The sequence below is a fragment of the Thamnophis sirtalis genome, unplaced genomic scaffold (assembly GCF_051295495.1).
Source record: "Thamnophis sirtalis isolate CommonGarterSnake01/CBP01778 unplaced genomic scaffold, rThaSir2_p1.2 scaffold_11, whole genome shotgun sequence".
NCBI lineage: Eukaryota > Metazoa > Chordata > Lepidosauria > Squamata > Natricidae > Thamnophis > Thamnophis sirtalis.
The window spans coordinates 5,177,940-5,202,236 of NW_028261391.1; the positions used below are offsets into that span (position 1 = coordinate 5,177,940).

Here is a 24,297-nt window from a genome sequence, read left to right on the forward strand (position 1 = left end):
GACACCTCCCTTTAACTGGATGAGTAAACAAATGTGAAATCTGAATCCAATCAATTGCGTCAGTCCTGAACCCATTTGGTGCTCTTTATCATTATCTCAATCTTCATCATTAATTGTTTTCCAATAACCAAATCCATAGGACAAGGAATGAGCATGTAGGAAGATACCATCATCAAGTCATTTATAAGGCAATCAAGTAATAAGAGGGAACCCAGTTCCTCTCAGTATATTAGAAAGAATCCAGGAACCGACAAGAAGAAAAGACAGCATGATAGAAATATCAATAATTTTACTTTCTCTGCTGATTCTGCTCTCCTTGAAACACTGGTGGTCCCGGAGACACTTCCCACCAGGTCCTCTTTCTTTTCCAATCATTGGAAATGTATGGACTGTGAAGACAACAAATAATGAAGACATTTTGAGGAAGGTATTTATTTCTCAGAATAGATCCAATAATTAATTAACCAAATCAATTCTACTTTATTTTCTTTCGCCTCTGATGATCTCCCAAGTTGGTTTGCTAGTAAAAGATTCTGACACTGTATTAATATTGTAATAACTTGATGAATGAGAACGATGCTGATCAAAGTTAAGATGTACTTCTCAGCTTTTTAGAGTTGGGTTGAGATCCAGGAATGCAGAATCCATTTGAATTTTAGAAAACAGTTCCTAATTTTAAAGGCAATTTGAGAACGGATTTCAAGATGTGGTTACCAGAAGCTGGACAGCCATCTTTTGGGGAATTCCCTTAATTTAGATTTGTGAACTTAGCATTATATTCAGCGGTTCCTTTCAGTGCTACACATCTATTAGAGAGAGATAAGCATAATCTCGTTTCTATTGGCTAAAACATTCCCAAGGTTAAAAAAATAGCTTGCTATAATAAAAATAAGGGTAAATATGTAGCAAAGCAAATTACAAACTTTATTTAGTGTCTCATGTAAAATAGGATAATAGTAACTCAAAGATAAACAAAACTGTGCCAAGGAAATAAAATAGCAATAGCAGTTAGACTTATATACCACTTCGAAGTGCTTTATAGCCCTCTCTAAGTGATTTACAGACTCAGCACATTGCCCACAACAATCTGGGTCCACATTTTACCAATCTTGGAAGGGTGAATCATCCTTGAGCCTGGTGTGATTCCATCTGCCAAAGTGTTGGCAGCTGGTGGTCAGCAGAAATAGCCTGGAGTAGTGCACTCTAACCAATGTAGCTCAGATGAAATGAAAGCGTCTCTTTATCATGATTAAAACTGTAAGCTAATTAAAGTGATAGAGCATTCCTCTTAAGTTGGGGCAGGCAACCTTTATGGACTTACACATCTGATATTGTTCAAGAATTGCTTGTGCTTAAAGCCATATGAATATATATTATATACTTAGGTTGTGAATGTATACAGATGAAATTTGTCTCTCTAAACCAGTATCACTTAGAAGTGAGCTCTGACCTCTGTTTATGTTGAGGTACCCCATAAAATTGCATTCATCGGTGCTGAAATATATAGACTCAATCTTGTAGAAGTCACAGGTCAACTCTTCATGCTTCCCTTTATTCAAAAATTTCCAAATGACAATCAACATGTTTTTCTAATCATTGCATTTTCTAATTTCTTTGAAACTTTGGTGTCTTTAAAGAAAAGGGCCAATGTAACTTCTTTGTGCAGTGTTTATACATTCATTGACAATTTACTTCAAACGATATGTAAGAACTTCAGAAAAATACTAACAATACTCAAAACATCATAGGTTTTCTCCTTCTATTCCACCTCAAGAAAGTAATTATTTTTAATTTAGCAGATTAGCCAGCCATAGAATTACTTACTGCCGACTCCCTGAATTCAAGAGGTTTACTTCCAGAAAAACAAGCATCAGAAAAATAGCAAATCTTTAAAAAAAAATGCCGTCAATGGTAGAACTATAATTCCAATAAAGAAGTTGTCAACTTCCTTCACACATCCAACTAAAGCTCTCTCCACATATACCACTGCACATCATGACTTTCTGCCTTAGCAATGAAATGGATTTTGTGAGTGGCTGTGTAAGCTAAAATGATTAAGATAATTACCAGTAATGTTTTATTTCTTCATCTTAGAGCCATAAGCGGAATTGTGTAATAGTTCTTCCAAAGCCTCTCTCATGAGTGGATTTCTTATTGGGTTCTCCCATAAAATCCCATTTCCATGATCCTCAGAGTTTTCCCCTTTTTCCTCAAGATAAAGGTTAGGGTTATTGTATTTTGGTCAGAGTCCTTACCTTTCATCTCAGATAAAAAATTGAATATTATTTTTTGCCTATTCTTCCTATGTCCATATGGAAGGAACCATGGTTTAATTACTTGAATATCTAGGTGGATTAAAGTGAGGGAATTTGTGGGCAGTGTGAGCGCAGCCAATTTAGGGGTGGGAATAAAAACTGTGTGGAAACGCATAGAGGTTGGTTTAGATCAGGCTATACTAGGTGTTGGTAGCTCAGGAGTCAGCACGCAACCAGTCAGAAGCTGATCCTCTTGAAGCACTTACAGAATATGAGAGTTGAAAAGAACTTAATTATCCTCCTACTGGAAGAAAATAGTGTTAAGGTAATGATGATTTAATAGGTGACCAGCTGCTGTAAGGCTGTAAACCGAGATGATGAAGTGAAAATGAGTGAGCAGGGCTAATGCTACCTTAAGAAGCTGTCTATATAAGAGAGGCCATATGAGGGCGTCTCTCCCTCTCCTTATGTTCTATCTCCATTGTAGTTATCTGTGTGATGCCTCTATGTTATAGTTGAAGATTGATGATTTGCCTAATGCTTATGTGTATATATGTATATATGCCTTATAGATAAATCCACTGTTTTGAAAGACAAAACCTCTGTGTACTATATTTTGCTCCTGAGTTGCCTCAAAATAGTAGTCACACTGCACACACTCTGACAAATAGGCACAGGTTTGCAATAAGATGTTGATTTATGGAATTTATATAATATTCCATCTCAGTCTTACAACTGTTGTGCTCATAATTCGTAATGAATCAAGATCGTAATAAAGTCAAGGCTTCTGAAAACTACAATACAGTCAAGCCATACATGTACAGAACACAGGACAAGAAGTTGGAAGGGACTTTGGAGATCATCTAGTCCAACCCCCTGCTGAAGCAGGAGATCCTGTACCATTTCAGACAAATGACTGTCCAATCTCTTTTTAAAAACCTCCAGTGATGGAGCACCCACAACTTCTGAAGGCAAGCTCTTCCACCGATTATTTTTTTCTCACTGTGGGAAAATTTATCCTTAGTTCTATATTGGGTTGCTCTTTAATCAGTTTTCATCTGTTTTTTTTTTTTTGTCCTGTCCTCAGATGCTCTGGAAAATGAATGGAGCCCCCATCTACTATGTGACAATCCCTCAAGTATTGGAAGACAATTATCATGTCATTCCCCACCCCCCCAGTCCTTTTCTTCATTAGATTAGCTATACTCAATCCCTGGTACCATTCATCATATATTTTAGCCTCCAGTTCCCTCCTCATCTTTGTTCTTCTTCTCTTTTTCTAGAGTCTCAGCAACTTTTTGTATTATGGTGACCGAAAATAGACGTGGCATTCCAAGAGTGGCCTTAGCAGTGCACTTTAAAGTGATACTACACTTCATGTGATTTTGCTAGTATCCCTCTATTGATCTAAAGTAGGATTTCATTGGCTATTTTGGGGACTGTGACACACTGCTAGGTCATATTTAAGTGATTTGCCACTAGGATTCCCAGATCCCTCTCACAGTTATTGCTGTTGAGCCAGGTACCTCCTGAGCTATACCTGTGCATTTGGTTTTTCTTACCTAAGTATAAAACCTTACTTTTCTCATCATTGAATTGACTTTTATTGGATATGGCCCAATGCTTAAGTCTTTCAATGTCCTTGTGGATATTGAGCCTATCTTCTAAAATGTTGGCTATTCCCCTCAGCTTGGTGTCTTGGATCACACAAAGCACATTTTATAAAGGAGAAGCTCCTTCTTAACCCCTGATGCCTTATTCTACTAGTATTCCTTCCAGACTGGAATGGGGAAAAAAGGAGGAAGTATTTATACCAACTGAATGTCATGAGGAGGCATGTCTCTACACCCAGCTTTTGAAGACTCACAGGATGTTCAGAACAAGGCAGGGGAGGCAGAAGTTGTGTGTTCTGTGTTATTTCCATGTCCCCTACCTCTAGCAGACACAGCAGGCTGTACTTTCTCCTGCAACATGTTGCCCCTGAGCCTGCTAGTGTGTGCATGCACTATCTCAAGAGAACGGGAGTTGGAACTGAGCAGTTGCCAGCAGCCCAGAGAGGACATTTACTCTGCAACTAACCCATTTCCTTCTTTTTTTTTTTTTGCCAACAATCCTCTTCCCTAAATTTGGCCTATGCCATTCAGTTTGAGGAGAATTATCTCCCACTTTTTCTTACATTTGCACCTTGAACCTTGGATAAACATATCCAGTGATGGTAGTCACAAACTTCTTCACCCCAAGGAGGTCACGTTTCATGGATACCCATCCAGATTGGCCTCTCGCATTGTTTTTCTGTAACATTTAAGAATGCAAAGCTTGTTTTAACCCTAACCCTAACCCTAAGGCCCGGGGGAGGGCCTTCTCTGAAGCCGCTCCAACCCTATGGAATGAACTACCCGCAGAGATCCGGCTCCTACCCACTCTTATGGTCTTCCGAAAGGCTATCAAAACCTGGCTATTCCAGCAGGCCTGGGGCTGTTGACCTCTCGACTGAGGTCCAGCCCCGATTAGACTGGGTGCATGATGTGTTTCTTTTAATCTGCTTTTCTTTGTTTGTTTTTTTAACCCTTCTTTTAAAATTTATTTCTGTAAGCCGCCCGGAGTCCTTTGGGATTGGGCGGCCTATAAATTTAATAAATCCAATCCAATCCTAATCCTCAAAAAAAAGTTCACACTCCCTGATCTGATGGGCTGATCAAAACAGTCAAATTCTAGCCCACCCTTCCAAACTGAAGCCAATCAAAGGGTTATTATTTCACAAACATGAAGTGGCTTCGGATAAGGGATAAAAACAGCTCATAACTTCTGAGAGTAAGGCCACAGTGTTTGAGGAAAAAGCCAAAACATCAAGACAGCAACGGGGCCATCCAATATTTAGGAAGTGTGGCATATGGCATGATATTCCATGAAAGGGATGCACCCATACAGAGAAGGTGTGCTTCATGGATTCCTGGCCTGGCCTGACCCAGCCCGTTCTTATCAGATATCATTTACAAGTGCGACTAATGTTGTTTCTATCCCATAACCGTTCCTATTTCTGGAGATTTTTGCTCATTGCATTTCGTGCAACGAAGACTACCTTGCCAGAACTTAATTTACAGCCTTTCAGCTGGGAGCTGACGGGCTTGCAATTATCTCAAGGAACTGATAAGGTCTGTGGCTGCAGTTCATTCCTTGCAGGACTCTTGCCTGGGCCCTGAACATGATTATCTGAGCTTTCCTGTCCCAGGAAAGATCATGTGATCCTGAAGAAGGCTGCCTGGAAACATTCTACAGATGCAATAAGGATGGAGAAATTGTTAGGTAAGCTCCCTGTTAGGAGAACGAGTGGGTGCAGAGAAGCGTAGTGAGAGTGGTGTAGAAGAATGGATAAACCAGCATACGGAGGCACTGAATTCTAAAACAGATAGTATTTCACTTCTGTGGAAAATAGAGGTATGCAGAATCCAATTCATACACGGTTAAGACAGTCAGTCATCAATGTCTCAGTTAAGGAGTGATCCATCAAACACAGTCCAGTATCATATAATCAGTTCAGCACACAAAGTCGCTAACAGTAGCAAAACTCACAGTAATTCACGCTGAGCAATACACAATATCTCTACAAGCAGTATCCAACGATCAGCATCTAACAATCAGAGAGCTAACAGTCATTCTGGCTCCATCTTATGTCTGCTTGAGGTAACAGCAACCAATCACATTTACAGCAGTACTTAAAGATACACTATCATGGCTTATATATTGCTAACCCAACTGTTAGACTACATTCCTAACAGAAATAATAGTGTTTCACCGCTCTTACCTCCATGAATTAGACCTTAATAGCAGTTCTAAATTATGTCTGGTTCTATTCATCCTTTGTTTTCCCCCAGCAACACGCTACACATCTCTTAGCCCTTTTCAGAATCTGCAGCTCCTCTGTGAAGTGCAGAATGTCAGAGTGAGATGGGTCAAGAGAGGCTACACAGGCTTGATCCTATCCAAAGCCTTGGTGATGCTTTGGTTCCAGGATCCTATCCAAAGCTTCAGCAAGACTGTGCACCAAGGGATATCCCCCAGTTCCCCCTTGAATGTATTTTGGGTCCATCGGTCATCAGAGTGGACTGCTTAAATGGGCCCAAGCCTCCCTGGAAAGGGAAGTGATGTAAGAGAATCTCAAGGATACCAGAGCACAATGTGACCACGAGTGGGCAGATAGCAACAGATTCCACCATCAGATCACATTGCCATTGCTTGGACAAGAAGATCTTATCTGGCATGTGACCACTGTCCCAAGTCAGGAGCAAGATGATTTGGGATAGGCATATGGCCTTCATGGAGGCCATGAATGCCTGGGCCACTTCCAAGGTTTTACACAGAAATGACAGATTGAAATCCCCCAGGACCATAAGCCTGGGATACTCCAGTGCCAACCCTGAGATGGCCTCTAGCAGCTCAGGCAGAGAGGTTGAGTTGAGTTGAGTTGAGTTTATTGGTCTTGTGTGCCGCCCACTCCCGAAGGACTCCGGGCGATGGTGGTCATGCAGCAGCAGGGAGGTTGGTACAGTGGCAACAATCCTGACTGATCCGAGGAGCCCAGCTTTAGGGTCTCACAGCCAGATCCTGGGGAGCAAGGTCCTTGAAGGCCAAAAGTGATTCACAGATGACCACCGCCACCAGGCGTGGGTTCTTGCCAGCATTACTACTGGTTCAGAGCCCGAAAAATTTTGCTGTTAATGTTTTTATCTGCTGTTTTTTATTATCAATAATTTTAACATTTTGGGGATTTTTTTATGTTGTAACCCACCCAGAATCATTGGATATGAGATGGGTAGCAAATACATTTAATAAAAATGTTTTTTTTTAAAATCTGGGGAAACTGAAAATAAATCTTACTTGGATCAAATCCATATACCTGATTCAGAAAAACAAGAAGAGGACTTTCTGTGTTTGTCTTTCAATTATATCAAAGGGGCTGGCAGTATGATTGTTAAAGTCCACTTGCCTATCCAATCACTTCCCAATGCTTAAGCCTTCATTTAAAATTCAACTTAGCCCAAATCTTTGAACAGCTTTCCTTAGGCTTAGAATGTGGCAAATTGTTTTTAATGTGAAGTGTTTGAAAATTCTACATAATGTCAGTATAACAGACATTAATACAATTGAGCGAGTCCAGAGATATTTCATGAGAAGAGTACTCCACTATTCTTCCCGCAATAGAATACCCTTATGCCACCAGACTTGAAATTTTGGACCTGGATAACCTAGAACCGTGATGGATGGTGAACCTATGGCATGTGTGCCACAGGTGGCATTCAGAGCCATTTGTCATGGGCGATGCCCGAGGCAATGCCCTGTCAGCTGGCCAGCGTGCATGCTGACTTCAGCCAAAAAAGGTTTGCCATCACTGACCTAGAACTCTGCCACCTACGGTGGTCTGACCTAAGCTTAGTACACAAAATTGTCTGCTGCAATGTCCTACCTGTCAGTGACTCCTTCAGCTTCAACCGTAATATTACATGGGCAAACAATAGATACTAACTCAAAGTAAACTGCTCCAAACTCGATTGCAGAAAATACGACTTCAGCAACAGAATGGTCAACGCCTGGAATGCGCTAACTGACTCTGTTGCTACATCCTCAAACCCCCCACAGCTTCAACCTTAAACTGTCTACCGTGGGCCTCACCCCATTCCTAAGAGATCCGTAAAGGGGGTGTGCATAAATGCGCTAGCGTGCCTACTGTCCCTGTCCTACTGACCCCATTTATTTGTACTCCTTTCTTATGTATATACTTATACCTGCTTATAGATTTATATGTTATATTCATATTTATACTTGTTTTCTCATACATGCTTGACAAACCAAATAAAATAAAATAAAAAATAAATAACTACCATCTTTTCTACCTCCCTTCTACTTCTTATGCCAAAAGACTTTCAAAACTCTCTTATGATAAAAGAAGTGGAAAAAGCACAACTGACAGAGAAAGAAAAGATTGATAAAGGATAATGTTATTCATTCCTGTCATCAAGATACGGTTAATAGTCTATCCTTTCACTGAGTCTATTAAGATACCGGAATATACCTTTGGAATTACATAGACATTTTTTAAAAATCTACTGTATTCTTTGGAGTATAAGACACACCTTTCCCCCCCAAAAAAAGAGGGTGAAAATTTGAGTGCATCTTATACACTGAATGTAGCCCCATCCACCCTCACCAGTGGCCAAAAACACAAGGCATGGAGGCAGCAATGGATTGTGGCAATCCCTGCTGCCTGGAACAGTTGATTGAGGGGTATTCTGGCAGTCTGATCCAGCCGCCAATCAGCTGTGCTGAATCAGGCTGCGATAAGTGCTAAAGCTGACCTGGCTGGTCAGAGTTTGCAGCAGTAATCACATTCAGAAAACACAGTAACTGATTCAGCAGGATTCAAAATAATAATAATAATGATAATATACAATACTTTACCAATTCAGTTTTTCCAAGATAGCACTAAATACAAGCAAAACACAACCAGTTTCACTTTCAGTTGTTGGCTAAGCCTGTCTCTTTCCTGTCTCTTTGTTGCTCACCCAGCAAATTTCAGAGTCCAAACAGCCCTTATTGGCTGATTAAGTTGCTATGTCTATTCATTGGCTGACCTTGTCACCATATGTCAGCTGAATACCATGGATGCTGGTAGGCAGAGGCAGATTTAAATTTCTTCTTATTTTCCTCCCCCAAAACTAAGGTGCATCTTATACTCTGAAAAACATGGTACTTCTTTCCCCTCTAATAGTCCATATTTATTTTCTAATAAAGTATCAGAATTTTAGGGGGGAGAAACAAAACTCTTAAGGGTGGGGAAAATTGAATATGAAAATAATTATCTGAATTGGAGAATAGAAAAAAGTGGATGGCACCAAAGTTATATTTGTTTTATTTAATTGTGAATTTTTCTTCCTGTTTCCGATTTACTTCACAGCTGGCCAGGAAATATGGAAATGTATACACATTTTGGTTGGGGAATCAAGCTATAATAGTGCTGTCTGGATTCAAAGCCATAAAAGAAGGTTTGTTTAAATATGGAGGAGAATTTGGAGGTCGGGCTGAACCTGCTTTCTTTTCAGTCCAAGGAAAAGGAAGAGGTAAGTTGCAGAAAGTAAGGAATGTCAGCATTCTGTTTATGCCAGCCCTACTAAAAAGATTGCAGGAATATGGTATGTCTACTCTAGTAAATGGGATGTGGTGGTTCAATGGCTAAGACAGCTTGTTTATCAGAAAGGTCAAAAGTCAGGTGGGTTTGAATCCCTAGCACCGCGTAATGGAGTGAGCTCCCGTTACTTGTCCCAGCTTCTGCCAATCTAGCAGTTTGAAAGCACGTAAAAAAATTCAAGTAGAAAAGTAGGGACTACTTTGGTGGGAAGGTAACAGTGTTCCGTGCACCTTTGGCATTGAATCATGCCGGCCACATGACCACAGAGACGTCTTTGGACAGCACTGACTCTTCGGCTTTGAAACGGAGATGAGCACTGTCCCTAGCACATATGTGCAAGGGGAACCTTTACCTTTACCTTTACTCTAGTAAAAAGAAGGACTAGGGTTGATATGATAGCAGTGTCCAATATTTGAGTGGCTACCACAAAGATGAGATCTATTTTTTAAAGCACCAGAAGGCATAACAAGAAACAATGGATGGAAATTAGCCAAGGAGAGAAGCAACCTAGAACTAAGGAGAAATTTCCTGAAAATGAGAACAATCAACCAGTGGAATGACTTGCCTTCAGAAGTTGTGGGTGCCCCATTACTGGAGGCTTTTAAGAAGAGACTGGACAGCCATTTGTCTCAAGTGGTATAAGGTCTCCTACCTGAGCAGGAGGTTGGATTAGAAGATCTCCAAGGTCCCTTCCGTTATTCTGATAGATAAATCAGTATCAACTCTACTTTAAGAGCAAATCTATAATCTATTGGAATAAATAATAGAATCTTGTAAATCTGATTATACTATACTTCCCTCCTTTTCAGTCAGTGAGGAAGGTGTTTGCCTGATCTACTTCTGAATATTATCATAATGATCTCATTGTCTTAGTGAATGTTTGCGTTGTTTTTGCATAGTTCTCTCAAGGTCACTTCTGCCCTGACCTAGGCTTCCTCATAAAGCATAAATCACCCACTTAGTCCCAAAACCCTCTTTTATTTAAATGACTGTGAATTATGGTCATTCACAGCCCGTAATGATTCACAACCAGTCTGTGAAGAGTCCAACAGAAATCTGCCACAGTCTTTCAGAGTAATGCTGATAAGCACCCACCTTTATCTCCCTTGAAATGCTGCCAGAGACCTAATTGCCAATTAGTTTTGCAAGGCCAAACAGAGCACAGAGTCAAACAGAGCCTCTCAGAGTTTGAACCGACCAGAATGAACAAAATTGCTTCAAAACCTTTAGAGATTGCACTATGTGTTTCTGGGAATGAAAAAGTCACACATTCAAACTGGTTATCAATGCATAAATACTGTTCATACAAATACTGCCATTGAGTTACCTCAGACAAATATATGGAGAATGACAGCAAAGGTATCATTTCCATCTATTAATTAATTTAACATATAAACATTGCTTACATCTACTTTTTCCATATAAGAAATGAAAACCAGATTATCCAAGAGCATCAACTTGATCATTTCGTTTATCAAATTGATGTTGACTCTTATGCGCATATAGATTTCCTCCAGGAAAGTATCAGCTTTGTTTGAAAAAAAACAACCAATGGATTCTCTGTGGCCTTATTGATACCAAGAGATTAGTCAATAATGGAAAGATAAATCTATGGCCCCGAAGACTTGCTATTATTGCATCTTCTGACAGAATCATCTGTACATGGAGATTATGCAGGGTGATTATAGCAAAATATGATTATCTTTTATTGAAATTTACATACATACATACATATGGGTGGGTTCCTGCCAGTTCTAACCTGTTCTATAGAAGAGGTTCCACAAATCTACCGTGCCATTTAGAACCAGTTCCACCTCCCTCCACCCGCCTGTCCGCACCATGCTTGCCCTGCCCGCCGCTCACTGATTGGCTGGCTCACCAATCGCCCTGTCCGCCTCTAAGAATCCTATCTAAATCTTAAAATCTTAAAGCTGTCAATGTGAGGGTTGTAAATTCAGCCCTGTGTTTGATGAGGGGTGAATCGTGGTTTTTCCTTGGAGCATACTTTATGATTAAGAACATTAAACCTGAGGTATGTTCTATGAAACATATTTTCATTGTAAAATAAATAACAAACAAACTTACTGGCTAATAACTACATTCTGGTAAAGTTCCTAACCTGCCTCCTCATGGCAGGCAAACAGAAGGAAAAAGAGAAAGGCAAAAGAGACATGTGTAGTATGCTCACAGAGAAGAATCAGCCTACCGTATATCTTTAGAATATAAGCACAGCTGGCAAAACAAAAAAACTTCGTGACAGTCAAGTTTGAATATCCCTGGGTTTTTTTTCTAAAGGGTTAGGAGTGCAGGGGTCTTGTAACTTGACAGCTTTAAGACTTGCGTGTTTCAAATGCCAAAGTTCCTGAGCCAACATTTTGGTTGCTAAGCAAGAGTGTTGTTAAGTGAGTTGCATCACATTTTACAAATTGGCCACGCCCACCCAGTCACATGACTGCCAAGCCACTCCCATTTGGTCACATGGCTGGCAAGCCACTCCCACTCGGTCACATGGCTGGCAGGACACTCTCACAAAGTAGACCACACCTACAGAAGAGGTTCTAAAAAAAGTTGAAACCCACCACTGATGCATACATACATACATCTATGCAAGAGCTGTGGTGGTGCAGTGATTAGATGGAATATTGCAAGCTAATTCTGTTGATTGCCAGCAGTTCGATCTTATTCGCCTAATGGTTGTCTCAGCCTTCCATCCTTCTGAAGTCAGTAAAATGAAGACCTAGATTGTTGGGTCTATAAACCGCTTGGCTATAAAGCCCTATGAAGGGATATATATGAGTCTAAGAGCTATTGCTATTGTACAATCAGGTATGACCTGTCACAACGATGGTTACTTCTAATATGCTAATTTGTCCTTTTTAAAAACAAACAAACAAAAACGAACGTAATCATTAATAATTTCTCCTTGATTTATTATGTCTTCAGGTATTGCGTTTGCAAATGGTAATATCTGGAAGAAGCAGCGACAGATTGGTAATGCTTCTTTGCGGCTGCTGGCACTAGGCAATAATATTATTGAACATCAGATTAAAGAAAATGTCGAGCAACTTACAGAAATGTTTGCATGTACAGAAGGTAGGTAACATTAGCAATGAAAGAGCTCATAGGGTAACTAATTGGGTCTCTGTCAAATAAAGCAAGATTGACTCCATAAAGCAAAGACACCAGGATGAAGAGCAGGCACAGAAGGCAATAATAATAGAAACAACTAAACCCATTTTCATTTTCAAAAAAAGGGCATGAACAGCCCTTAGGAGGTTGTAGAGTGTTCCTGTGGGTTGGGGGGCAAACCTGAGCAAAAAATGGGCCTTTTTTCCCTCATTTCTGCCCTCCCCAGCCCCCAGAAGCTCTCTGGAAGCCTCCTACAAGCTATGCACGGCCATTTTGGTGATGGAGGTAGGGTTTCAGGAGGCAAAAAATGCTGTATTCAGTGTATAAGACGCATCCAGATTTTCAGCCTCTTTTTTGGGGGGGAAAGGTGCATATTATACTCCGAACAATACGGTATGTATTCTGTATCTACTTGAATATAAGCATATCTGAGGAGAAGGGGACCTTTATCAAAACGCCATGAAAATTGTGTCACTATGGATAAGCCAATTGTGAAAGAAATAGAAGAGGACAAGCTGCAGCAAGCTGAAAAAAAATGATATCATCATCAGTGCAATTATGCAAAAATGCAGTTATGCGTGGCAGTTGGAAGGGAGACCCTTCATATTCTGTGTACAATTTGTCAGGTCTGGAATTTTAACTGAAGGAATGCCAATCACAGACCTTGGAGGGTTAAAGGTAAGAGCTGTATGGGCAGCAGCAGACTGATTTATTCCGGATTTTAATAAGGGTGGGCACCATATTTACAATGGCACGATTTCCTGCCAGCTCCATGATGGGATGGGTGTGTAGCAAACACCTAGGTGGATATGATTTTAGTTTAAGGTGACCAGTTTTTCAGATTGGTAAAGAGGGACACCTTTGACCGGGGGGGGGGTGTTGATTAAAATTTTTATACGGAGCAACGAAAATTTTCATACAACGCAAAAATAGTATTGTAATATTTTTTTATTTCAACATAACTACAATTTACAAATATAAATTGTAACTGTTGCCAAACATCAAATTTTTGATCGCGTGACCATAAGGATGTTGCAACGGTTGCTAAGTGTGAAAATGGTCGCTAAGTGTGAAAAATGGTCATCAGTCACTTTTTTCAAAGCCATTGTAACTTTGGTCACTATATCACCTTTCTTGCCACAGTTCTTAAGTGAATAAATGCAGCTGATAAGTTAGTAACATAAGTGAATCTGGTTTCCCCATTTGACTTTGTCAAAAGGTGATTATATGACCCCAAGACATGAAACCATCATAAATACGAATCTGTTGTCAAACATCAAAATTTTGATCGCGTGACCATGAGGATGCTGCAACAATCGCTAAGTGTGAAAATGGTCGCTAAGTGTGAAAAATGGTCATCAGTCACTTTTTTCAATGCCATTGTAACTTTGGTCACTATACCACTTTCTTGCCACAGTTCTTAAGTGAATAACTGCAGCTGGTATTTTGTATTTTGGATAGAATCTTTTTTTAAATAGTCTAAGACAATTTAAAAAAAGAATCCACACAGAATAAATTGAAGTAAAACATTTCAAACTATTCCACACAGAATAAATTTAAGTAAAACTATTTTTAAAAAATTCTATGCACAATATATTTCAAAGTATTGTGCATAGAATTTTTTAAAATGGTTTCACTTCAATTTATTTTGGACAGAATCTTTTTTTAAATAGTCTAAGACAATTTAAAAAAAGAATCCACACAGAATAAAACTATTTTAAAAAATCCTATGCACAATAAATAATATTTTAAAATACATTAAAAAAATAAAAGAAAAAAACCCAGCTCACTTACCAGCAGGCTTGCACTCCAAGTCAATCCAGAATGATGTAGTTGTTAATACAAAGAACTGAGCAAATTAAAATGGTGAAATTAGTCAGGGAAATATTTTTCAAAGAAACTTTGCCACCATTTTTTCCACACGAGCCGACCTCCAACCTCCATGCCCCTCCCCTCTGGAAAATCCAGGAAGGAACACTCACGACTTCCCTAGCCAAGTATTTCCTGGAGCTCTATGGTATTGGGTCATCTTTTCTTATAAAAGTAAGTAAAATGGGTGGGGGTCCGTTTTCTTGCTTTAACGTTTTATCTTCAATGAAAGTACTGAGACATAGAGAGGGTTTAGACAGAGTTTCTTTTGTCTTGCCCCGGTTAGGATTTCTTAAGCAAATCCACTGGGCTTTCAACATGAAGCCAGAAAATCGGGACTTTTTAAAAAAGCCCTGGGACACGGGACAAATTGTTATAAATCGTGACTCTCCCGCCAAAATCGGGATGTCTGGTCACCTTATTTTAGTTAATTAGGCCCTTGTGTGATAAATTGCTTTGCAAGTAGCAATTCATGGTCTCTATCTGAAAATTGATGCATTTTGTGTGACTTTCCATAAAAATAAATAAATTGTCTTGAGACTCCAGTTGTCCCTGAGTTCTCTTTACAAGTTCTCAGTATTAACAGGGGAAGCTGAATTAATGATATATATTTTCATCTTCAGGGCAGCCATTTGATCCTTCAATTCCACTGATCAATTCAGTCGTTAATGTGATATGTGCTTTTAGCATTGGATACCAGTTTGCACTTCATGATCAAAGCTTCCGGAAGTTGGTTGGAGACATAAAAAACCTTGCAGGAGCAGCAGGTGGAAAACTTCATGTGGTGAGTAATCTTTAACACTACAACAACTTGATCTCTAATTCACCTAGAACAGGGGTCCTTAAACTTTTTAAACAGAGGGCCAATTCAAGGTCGCTCAGAGTGTTGGGGGGCTGGACCGGCTGGGCATGTCTAGATGGTCATGTGACTAGATGGGCATGGCCAATTTAACAGTCCATTGAACAATGCACACAAATTAAACTTTAATTTGTTTAGTTCCTGGGGGTGTTTTATTTGCTTTTGTTTGCATGTTGCTCTTTTGGTTGCCTTTTCTATTTACTAGATCGTTTTTTCAGTTGTTTAGGCGTCTAGTGGTCCACTTCAGGAAACTCAGTTTTGCAGCAATTCTTCTCAGCCCCAAAGAGCTTGAAAAATATCCCTCCCTCCCACCCTCCTTCTCTCTCTCTCTCTCTCTCTCTCTCTCTCTCTCTCTCTCTCTCTCTCTCTCTCTCTCTCTCTCTCTCTCTCTCTCTCTCTATCTCTCTATCTATCTATCTATCTATCTATCTATCTATCTATCTATCTATCTATCTATCTATCTATCTATCTATCTATCTATCTATCTTCTGGAGACGGGGGAGGTTAGGGTGACAAACCCTAACCTTAGCCCATTTGTTTGGCTCCTGAGGCATCTGTGCATCCCGTTTTTCACCTCCCCAACCTCCAGAACGTCTCTGCAGGCCAAAATTGTTGGCCTTACCTTTCATTTCCATCCCGCAGGGTTTGCGAAGTTAAGTCCTGCACTTGGCTGAAAGGTGAGCTGGGCAACGTGGGCAGGGCAGCATCATGGTCCTGCATAGGCCAGATTAATGGCTTCGGAGGGCCACATGTAGCCCATAGGTTGTATTTTCAGGATGAATCTTATTTTCGGGGAAACAGGGTAATATGAAGTGATGGGGTTTTTTTTTTTTTTTTTTAGCTTTATGAATCATTACCGTGGTTGATGGAACATCTTCCAGGGCCTCACCACAAAGGTCTGGACGCTGCCAAGTCGATGCTTTCATTTGCAGTGCAGGAAATAGAAAGGCACAAGCAACATTCTCTGCATGAGCCACAGGATTTCATTGATTTCTATCTACTACAAATGGAAAAGGTACTTTGCTTATTTACATATACATTTATTTATTTTTTTGTTTATCATATCAAGTTCTGCCACCCATTTTTCATTAGGATCATGATGCGAAATGTATTTGGAAGTTTGTATTCATGGAATGCATTCAGAATTTTCTTATTATTTGGGGACTGCGGATTGTTATGGACAACAGGTGATGGCTGTGGAATTCAAATACAGGGCATAAAAAAAATCAAGGCTCACTATAGGGTTTATTGGACATAATGGAGGGGCTCTTCTCCAGGGTCTATGACAATTCGCCACAGCCAATTCCCCTGGCTAACTCGCCACTGCTAACTCGCTGCAGGACAGCTTGCCATGGTCATCTCACCACAGAACAACTCACTGCTGGACAAGAGTTACACTAATACCAAAGAAATGGTAGAACACAATTGTCAAAGTACTGAGGATTTAATAGCTGCCAGCTGATGAAAGGTTGTAAGCTGTAATCAGCTAATGCAATGTAAGGCAAAGCTGATTCAGTGAGGATGATTCAGCAATACAAGCATAGCCTCTTTCAGACTCTGATGGGAAGTCCACACAAGTCCATATATAGGTGGCTATTAGAGAAGAGTTTCTCTCCCTCATCTTGTATTCAGTTCTCTCCTTGGGTCTGTAGTGAATGGTAAGGAATTTATCTCCTGCATGCATATTTCTGTATACAGTTGTAAATAAACCGCTGTTAGTTGCATAAAGATTCTGTGCTGTGTTATGCTCCAGGTTTTATCTCCTAATACTATCACGCTGCCAAATAATCTGACAACAATCATTAAAGGATACAAAAGGAAGGAGAGAGTGAAATATGAATGGCAAAAATTAAAATATTTTAATTTTATTTTAAATAATTAAGTAGAATTATTCAATTGTCCCACAGCAAGTTGCTATGGCATGTTGTCCTGCAGTGAGTTGGCCAGAGCAAGTTCCCCTCCTCGAAAAGAATACAACTTACAACAGTTCTCAACTTACAACAGTTCACTTAGTGACCGTTTAAAGTTACAATGGCAGTCTAAAAATGACTTATGACTGTTTTTCACACTTACAACCTTTGCAGCATCCCCGTGGTCACGTGATCAAAATTCAGACACTTGGCAACTAGCATATATTTATGACAGTTGCGGTGTCACACCCAGGGTTATGTGATCACTTTTTTGACTTTCTTACAAGCAAAGTCAGTGGGGAAGCCTGATTCTCTTAACAACTGTGTTATTAACTTAACAACTGCAGTGATTCACTTAACAAGAGTGGCAAGAAAGGTCATAAAGTGGGTCAAAATTCACTTAACAAATATTTTGCTTTGCAACCAAAATTGTGGGCTCAATTGTGATTGTTAAGTCAAGGAGAAACACAAGTGCAGATAAAGAGATACACTCATATGTACATTTAAGAAAGGAGGGGGAAATGGTGCACGTGTGCATCAGTGGTGGGTTTCAAATTTTTTTAGAACCTCTTCTATAGGTGTGGCCTGCTTTGTGGGAGTGGCTTGCTGGCCATGTGACCAGGTGGGAGTGGATTGGCAGCCATGTGACTGGGTGGGCGTGGCCAACTTGTAAAATGTGGTGAAACTCACAACAACACTTGCTTAGCAACTAAAATGTTGACTCAGAAATTCTGGCATTGAAGTGTGCAAGTCTTAAAGCTGTCAAGTTACAAGACCCTTGCACCCCTAACCCTTTAGGGAAAAAACCCCAGGGGTGTTTAAACTTGACAGCTTTAAGACTTGTGGACTTCAACTCCCAGAACTCTTCCTCTTGCTCTTCATCTTGATGATGTGCAGACGGGCGGGGGGGAGGGAGTTGGAACCAGTTCTAAACAGCATGGTAGATTTGTGGAACCTCTTCTATAGAAGAGGTTAGACCTAGCAGGAACCCACCCCTGGTGTGCATATTCCTAAGTAAGAAAGGAATAGTTCTCAGATTGCTTCAGGCCCTTTTGTTTTCTACAGAGAAAAATGGTCTTAGAAGAAATATCTGTATCTTAAGATTCAAGGGTTGCTAAGGGAATGTTCTGATAAAGCTTTACCACGGGGCCCTGTCAGCTGCAAGGCCACATTTTTAATGTCTCAATTCTATTAAACAGTCCCAGTCACCTGGGACTATGTCTCTTCCACATGAGACATAGGACATAGGACCATTAGATGTGTGATAGAAGATTAGAGAGAGCAAAAAAAAAACCTTTAATCAGACAATACCAGGGCTTGGAACAATAGGTGGTCCTTGTTTAAAAAAACTAATTTAGCCACTGTTCAAAGTTACAATGGCACTAAAATATGTGGTACTTAGTGCTAGTCCTCACATTCTGGCTGTTTCAGCATGCCTCTGATCACATGATCACCATTTGCAATTTTCTATGCTGGCTTCCAGAAAGCAAAGTCAATGGGGAAGCTGGTAGGAAGTTCCAAATGGTGACCAGGAGATGTATTTAACTGCGGCACGAGATTCACTTACAATGGGAACCCAAAGTGCTGGAACTGCCTTCCCTAAGCAGCACAGTTACATGACATTGTGCTTTATGACTGCATCAGAGGTGGTATACAGCCAGTTCTGACAAGTTCTGGCGAACCAGTAGCAGAAACTTTAAGTAGTTCGGAGAACCGGCAAACAGGCTGGCCCTGCCCCTGCTGCCTCCCAGCTGATCTTCTTTTGTTGCCCTGAATAGTAGAACGGAGCTGGAAAGCAGGTTAGTGGGGTGGGGAGAGAATGGGGATTTTGCAATAACCTTCCCCCAGGAGTGGGGAGGGAATGGGGATTTTGCAGTATCCTTCCCCTGCCACACACATAAAGCCACACCCACAGAAGTGGTAGTAAAAAAATTTGAATCCCATCACTGGGCTGCATCATTTAGTGGTGAAAATTATGTACCCAATTACTGTTCCTAATCAAGGACTACCTGTACACAAAAACAGTCAAGTTGTTGCCCCTCTAATGCTGACTGGCTGAGGAATTCTGGGAATTGAAGTCCACAAGTCTTACATTTGCCATGGTTGAAATTTAATGAAGAAACAAAAGGAATGTTGTGCCGTTGGAAAAATGAAACTGCTTCAACTTGGAGAACCGCCAGAGTCATTAAAAACTTTGCTTGGCGGATATACCACCGAATCAAAGTATTTCCTATCTAACATCAGGAAATACAACTCATGCTTCCAAATGACATCGTTCAGCACAGAAATCGTAACAGTTCCATTCGTGCCAACTTTCAAAGTGAAAGGACAAATCTATCATAAAGCCGGCTCCCTGCATCCGTTCCCAGATGGCCAATTTAAATTCCTACAAATGTATTTCATTGGTGATGGCAATGATGAATTGAATGCATGCTGCAGAATTTCTACTGTCATAAAAAGGTCCATCGTTTCCCAACTGCAAGAACTTCTTCACACAAAAAAAGAACAATTTAGTGAGTTTGTTCAAAACAGCAATTGACATGATGCCATCTGATACACACAAGATTGTTGTTCATGCTGACAAAACACCTGCTGGAGAACATGTGCGAAGATTCAATGCTCCAACTATAGACGAAGTGGCATTTGTTATAGTCGAAAATGAATTCCAACCTAGAGATATTGTTCTTCATCGCAGAAATGATCAATTGAAAAAAGTTGCAGAAACTCATCGATGCTATGATACCCTGCAATATCACTTCAACGTTAAGATAATAAATCCAGTCATTGATGAAGAAACAAATATGAAATACATCGCAATGAACTATTATTCATACCGACTAATGATTCGAGAGAATGAAAACAATCACATTTTGAAATGCCGTCAATTGTTTCACCAATACATCGTAGATATGTATGCAAAAATCGAAACAGAACGTTTGATATTCATCCGTTTGTATCAGAACAAGCTTCGCTCTGAAGAATACATTCATTTGCGAGATTCAGTTACACAACTAACATTGGAAGACTAACAATTTTGCCATCTTTATATACAGGCAGTCCACGTCATATGCATGAGTACGCTCAAGATGCAATTGCGTATATTCGTCACTACCGGCGTCCAGATCTATTCATTACATGCAATCCATCTTGCAATCCATCTTGCAGCGATATACAACAGCTCTTACTTCCTGGCCAATCGCCAGTGGATAGGCATGGCATCATAGCACGTGTTTTCAGACAGAAGCTGAAATCGCTGATGGATTTCATGGCAATACATGAAGTGTTTGGGTCTGTGCGCTGCTGGATGTACTCAGTGGAATGGCAAAAGAGAGGATTGCCACACACACATATACTAATCTGGCTCTATAACAAAATCACTTCAAACGAAATGGATGATGTAATATGCGCTGAAATACCTGATGCCGACGTCGATAAGGATTTGCATGAAGTTGTGATGAAAAATATGATACATAGACCTTGGGGTACACTGAATCCAAATTCACCATGCATGATAGATGGAAAATGCTCTAAGCGATATCCTCGAGCATTAGTATCCAACACAGTTACAGGAAACGATGGATATCCTTTATACAGAAGAAGATCAGCAGAAGTTGGCAGTAAATTAGCAACCATACAAATGCGAAACAGTGACATTGAAGTAGATAACTGGTGGGTTGTTCCATATTCGCCTTTGCTATCAAAAACATACAAAGCACACATAAACGTTGAATACTGTAACTCCGTTAAATCGATCAAATACATTTGTAAGTATGTGAATAAAGGCAGCGACATGCCAGTTTTTTGCCTGCAACCAGAAAGAAGTGATAGAAATGCGGTCATACATATCGATGAAATTGCACAGCATCAGGCAGGAAGATACATAAGCAGCAATGAAGCTGTATGGCGAATTCTTTCATTTCCCATACATGAACGAAGTCTAGCTCTTGTTCACTTAGCAGTACATCTACAAAATGGACAACACGTTTATTTCACACCTGCAAATGTGCAACAAATAGCCCTGAATCCACCGGCTACAACATTAACTGCTTTCTTCACGTTATGTCAAAATGACGCATTTGCGAAAACACTGCTGTATTTGGAAGTGCCTATGTATTATACATGGAATGCGAGTAGAAAATCATTTCAACGATGCAAATGAGGAGACCGGGTCGATGGGCAACCTGGCCAACAACAAACTACAATAGGCAGACTGTACATTGTGCATCCCAATCAAGATGAATGTTTCTTTCTTCGCATGCTGTTGGTAAATGTGCCCGGTCCAACGTCTTTCCAGCAATTGAAAATTTTGAACGGCGTTACACATGCCACTTTCCGCAGTGCATATCAAGTTCTGAATTTATTGGAGAACGTTTGACACTGGGATGTTTGCATTAATGACGCGTGCAACATGTCACATCCAAATCAAATTCGTGCATTGTTTGCAATCATATTGACCACCTGCTCTCCTTCATCTCCAACAGTTATGGGAGAAATGTAAATCGCACATGGCTAAGGATATTTTCCATGGAATACGCAAGGAAAATTCAAATATGAACATGGATTTCACAGCAGAAATCTGCAATGAAGCGTTGATAATGATTGAATTGTGCTTAGAAATTGCGAACAAAGTTCTCAATCAACTGGGAATGCCATCACTGAATCGATCTGCTGCTGCTTCATTCGATGTAGAATTGCATCATGAACAAAATTACAACACAGGTGATCTTTTGTCATATGTGCAATCAAATATTCCTAAGCTAACGCTTGAGCAAAATGGCATTTATAATCAAATAATGCAAACTGTCAATATTGGGGTTGGAGAAATCTTCTTCTTAGATGCTCCAGGAGGAACTGGTAAAATGTTCCTAATTTCATTGATTCTGGCAGCAATTCGATCCCAAAATGACATAGCCTTAGCTCTTGAGTCGTCGGGAATAGCTGCAATAATGCTACCAGGTGGAAGAACTGCTCCTTCCACTTTGAAATTGCCATTGAACATGCAATTCATTGAAACTCCCACGTGCAACATTTCCAAAGCATCCAGCATGGGAAAAGTATTGCAGGAATGCAAACGTATTGTTTGGGATGAATGCACAATGGCGCACAAAAAATCACTCAAGGCTCTTGATCGATCATTGCAAGATTTGCGAGGAAACATCAGACCATTTGGGAACGCATTAATATTGCTTGCAGGAGATTTCAGGCAAATATTACCTGTAATTCCTCAATCGACACCAGCGGATGAAATAAATGCTTGCCTGAAATACTCTACTTTGTGGCGACACATAAAGACATTAAAATTAACAAACAAATATGCGTGTCCAGCTGCAAAACGATCGATCAGCTGAGATATTCTCACATCAATTGCTGGAAATTGGGAACGGAAAAGTGCCGGTTGATCTGACCTCAGGACGAATTTCATTGCCTCATAACTTCCGCAATTTAGTGACATCAAAAGAAGAATTGGTTGAAAAAGTATTTCTCCATATTCAAACCAATTATAAGAATCACGATTGGCTGAGTGAATGAGCTATTCTTGCGGCCAAAAACAAAGACCTCTATGAACGTAACAATATTATTCAGTCTAACACTCAAAGTGAGGCAGTCACATACAAGTCCGTTGACACTGTTGTGGAAGCAGATGAAGCGGTTAATTATCCAACAGAATTTTTGAATTCACTCGATCTGCCAGGGATGCCACCGCACATACTGCAATTGAAAATCGCCGTGCCAATTATCATGCTGCGAAATATCAATCAGCCAAAGCTTTGCAACGGCACACGGCTTGCAGTAAAAAAAATTAATGACCAACGTCGTAGAAGCAACAATCTTGACAGGACCTTTCAAAGGTGAAGATGTCCTCATTCCTCGCATTCCTATGATTCCAAAGGATATGCCATTTCAATTTAAGAGATTGCAATTCCCAATTCGATTGGCGTGTGCAATCACCATCAATAAAGCTCAGGGCCAATCTTTAGAATTGTGCGGTTTAGATCTAGACACAGACTGTTTTTCACATGGACAATTATGTGTTGCGTGTTCTAGAGTCGGCAAACCAGACAATCTCTATATCTGCACAGACAATGGAACAACAACAAAAATTGTATACCCACAAGCATTGTGAAATTAAACATATTAGAAACGTGCACTTACTCTTTTCTTTCTTTTCCATTTAACCAGACTGGGCCATAGCAACAGCAACGTGTGCCGGGTACAGCTAGTTGTTGATAAAGAGCAAGAGGCCTGTCCCAGTTTGTGGGAATGCCATAGGGCTCAGTGCTGTCTCGACTCCTTTTTAACATCTACATGAAGCCATCACTATGGGATGAGGTATCATCAATATGCAGATGTTACCCATTTGCACTTCTTCTGTGGATGCCCTTTGACAATGTTTGAAGACTGAGGAGGTCTGGATGGGAAACCAAAGGCTTCAGGAGGGTACGGGCCTGTTTTGTGCCTGGAGGTTTACCATTTTTGACCTTGGATAGATTCAATGAATAATTTGTGGGTCCTCTTGGACTCACGATTCCTGCTTGGGGAGATGACAGTTGTGGCTTTGCTCAACTTCATGTTGTATTCCAGTTCTAATCTTTCCTGGATTTAGAGGTCCTTCTTTCTGACACTCATGCCCTAGTCACCTCTTGAATAGACTACTGCAACACACTTTACACTGGATTACCCTTGAAGAGTATCCTGAAGCTCCAGTTGGGGCAAGCAGTTTTGGGCATTCTGACAATGTATATGTAACATCTCTGCTATGAGAGCTGCATTGGTTGCCATGTTGCTTCCAGGTCCATCTGAAGTGTTGCTTATTGCTTTTAGAGCCAAGGTGGCGCAGTGGTTAAGTGCAGCACTGCAGGCTACTGCTAGATCAGCAGGTCAGCGGTTCAAATCTCACCGGCTCAGGGTTGACTCAGCCTTCCATCCTTCCGAGGTGGGTAAAATGAGGACCCAGATTGTTGGGGGCAATATGCTGACTCTCTGTAAACCGCTTAGAGAGGCCTGAAAGGCCTATGAAGCGGTATATAAGTCTACTGCTATTTTAAAGCCCTTCATGGCATGACAAGAAGTCTGGTCCATATTCCATTGACCCAT

General features: G+C 40.4%; 1 protein-coding gene and 1 pseudogene across 1 annotated transcript in view; both read left to right on the top strand.

The window, feature by feature from the left end:
* Positions 1-222: 222 nt before the first annotated feature.
* The window catches only part of LOC148043454 (cytochrome P450 2J2-like), a 29,809-nt gene continuing 5,734 nt past the window's right edge, over positions 223-24,297 (top strand). The window contains exons 1-5 of the mRNA XM_087726099.1: positions 223-427; positions 9,205-9,367; positions 12,379-12,528; positions 15,057-15,217; positions 16,134-16,307. Coding sequence (XP_087582225.1) covers positions 269-427; positions 9,205-9,367; positions 12,379-12,528; positions 15,057-15,217; positions 16,134-16,307 — 807 coding nt within the window. The 5' untranslated portion in view covers positions 223-268. The remainder of the gene's footprint in view (positions 428-9,204; positions 9,368-12,378; positions 12,529-15,056; positions 15,218-16,133; positions 16,308-24,297) is intronic.
* On the top strand, positions 22,513-23,512 carry LOC148043455 (uncharacterized; annotated as a pseudogene).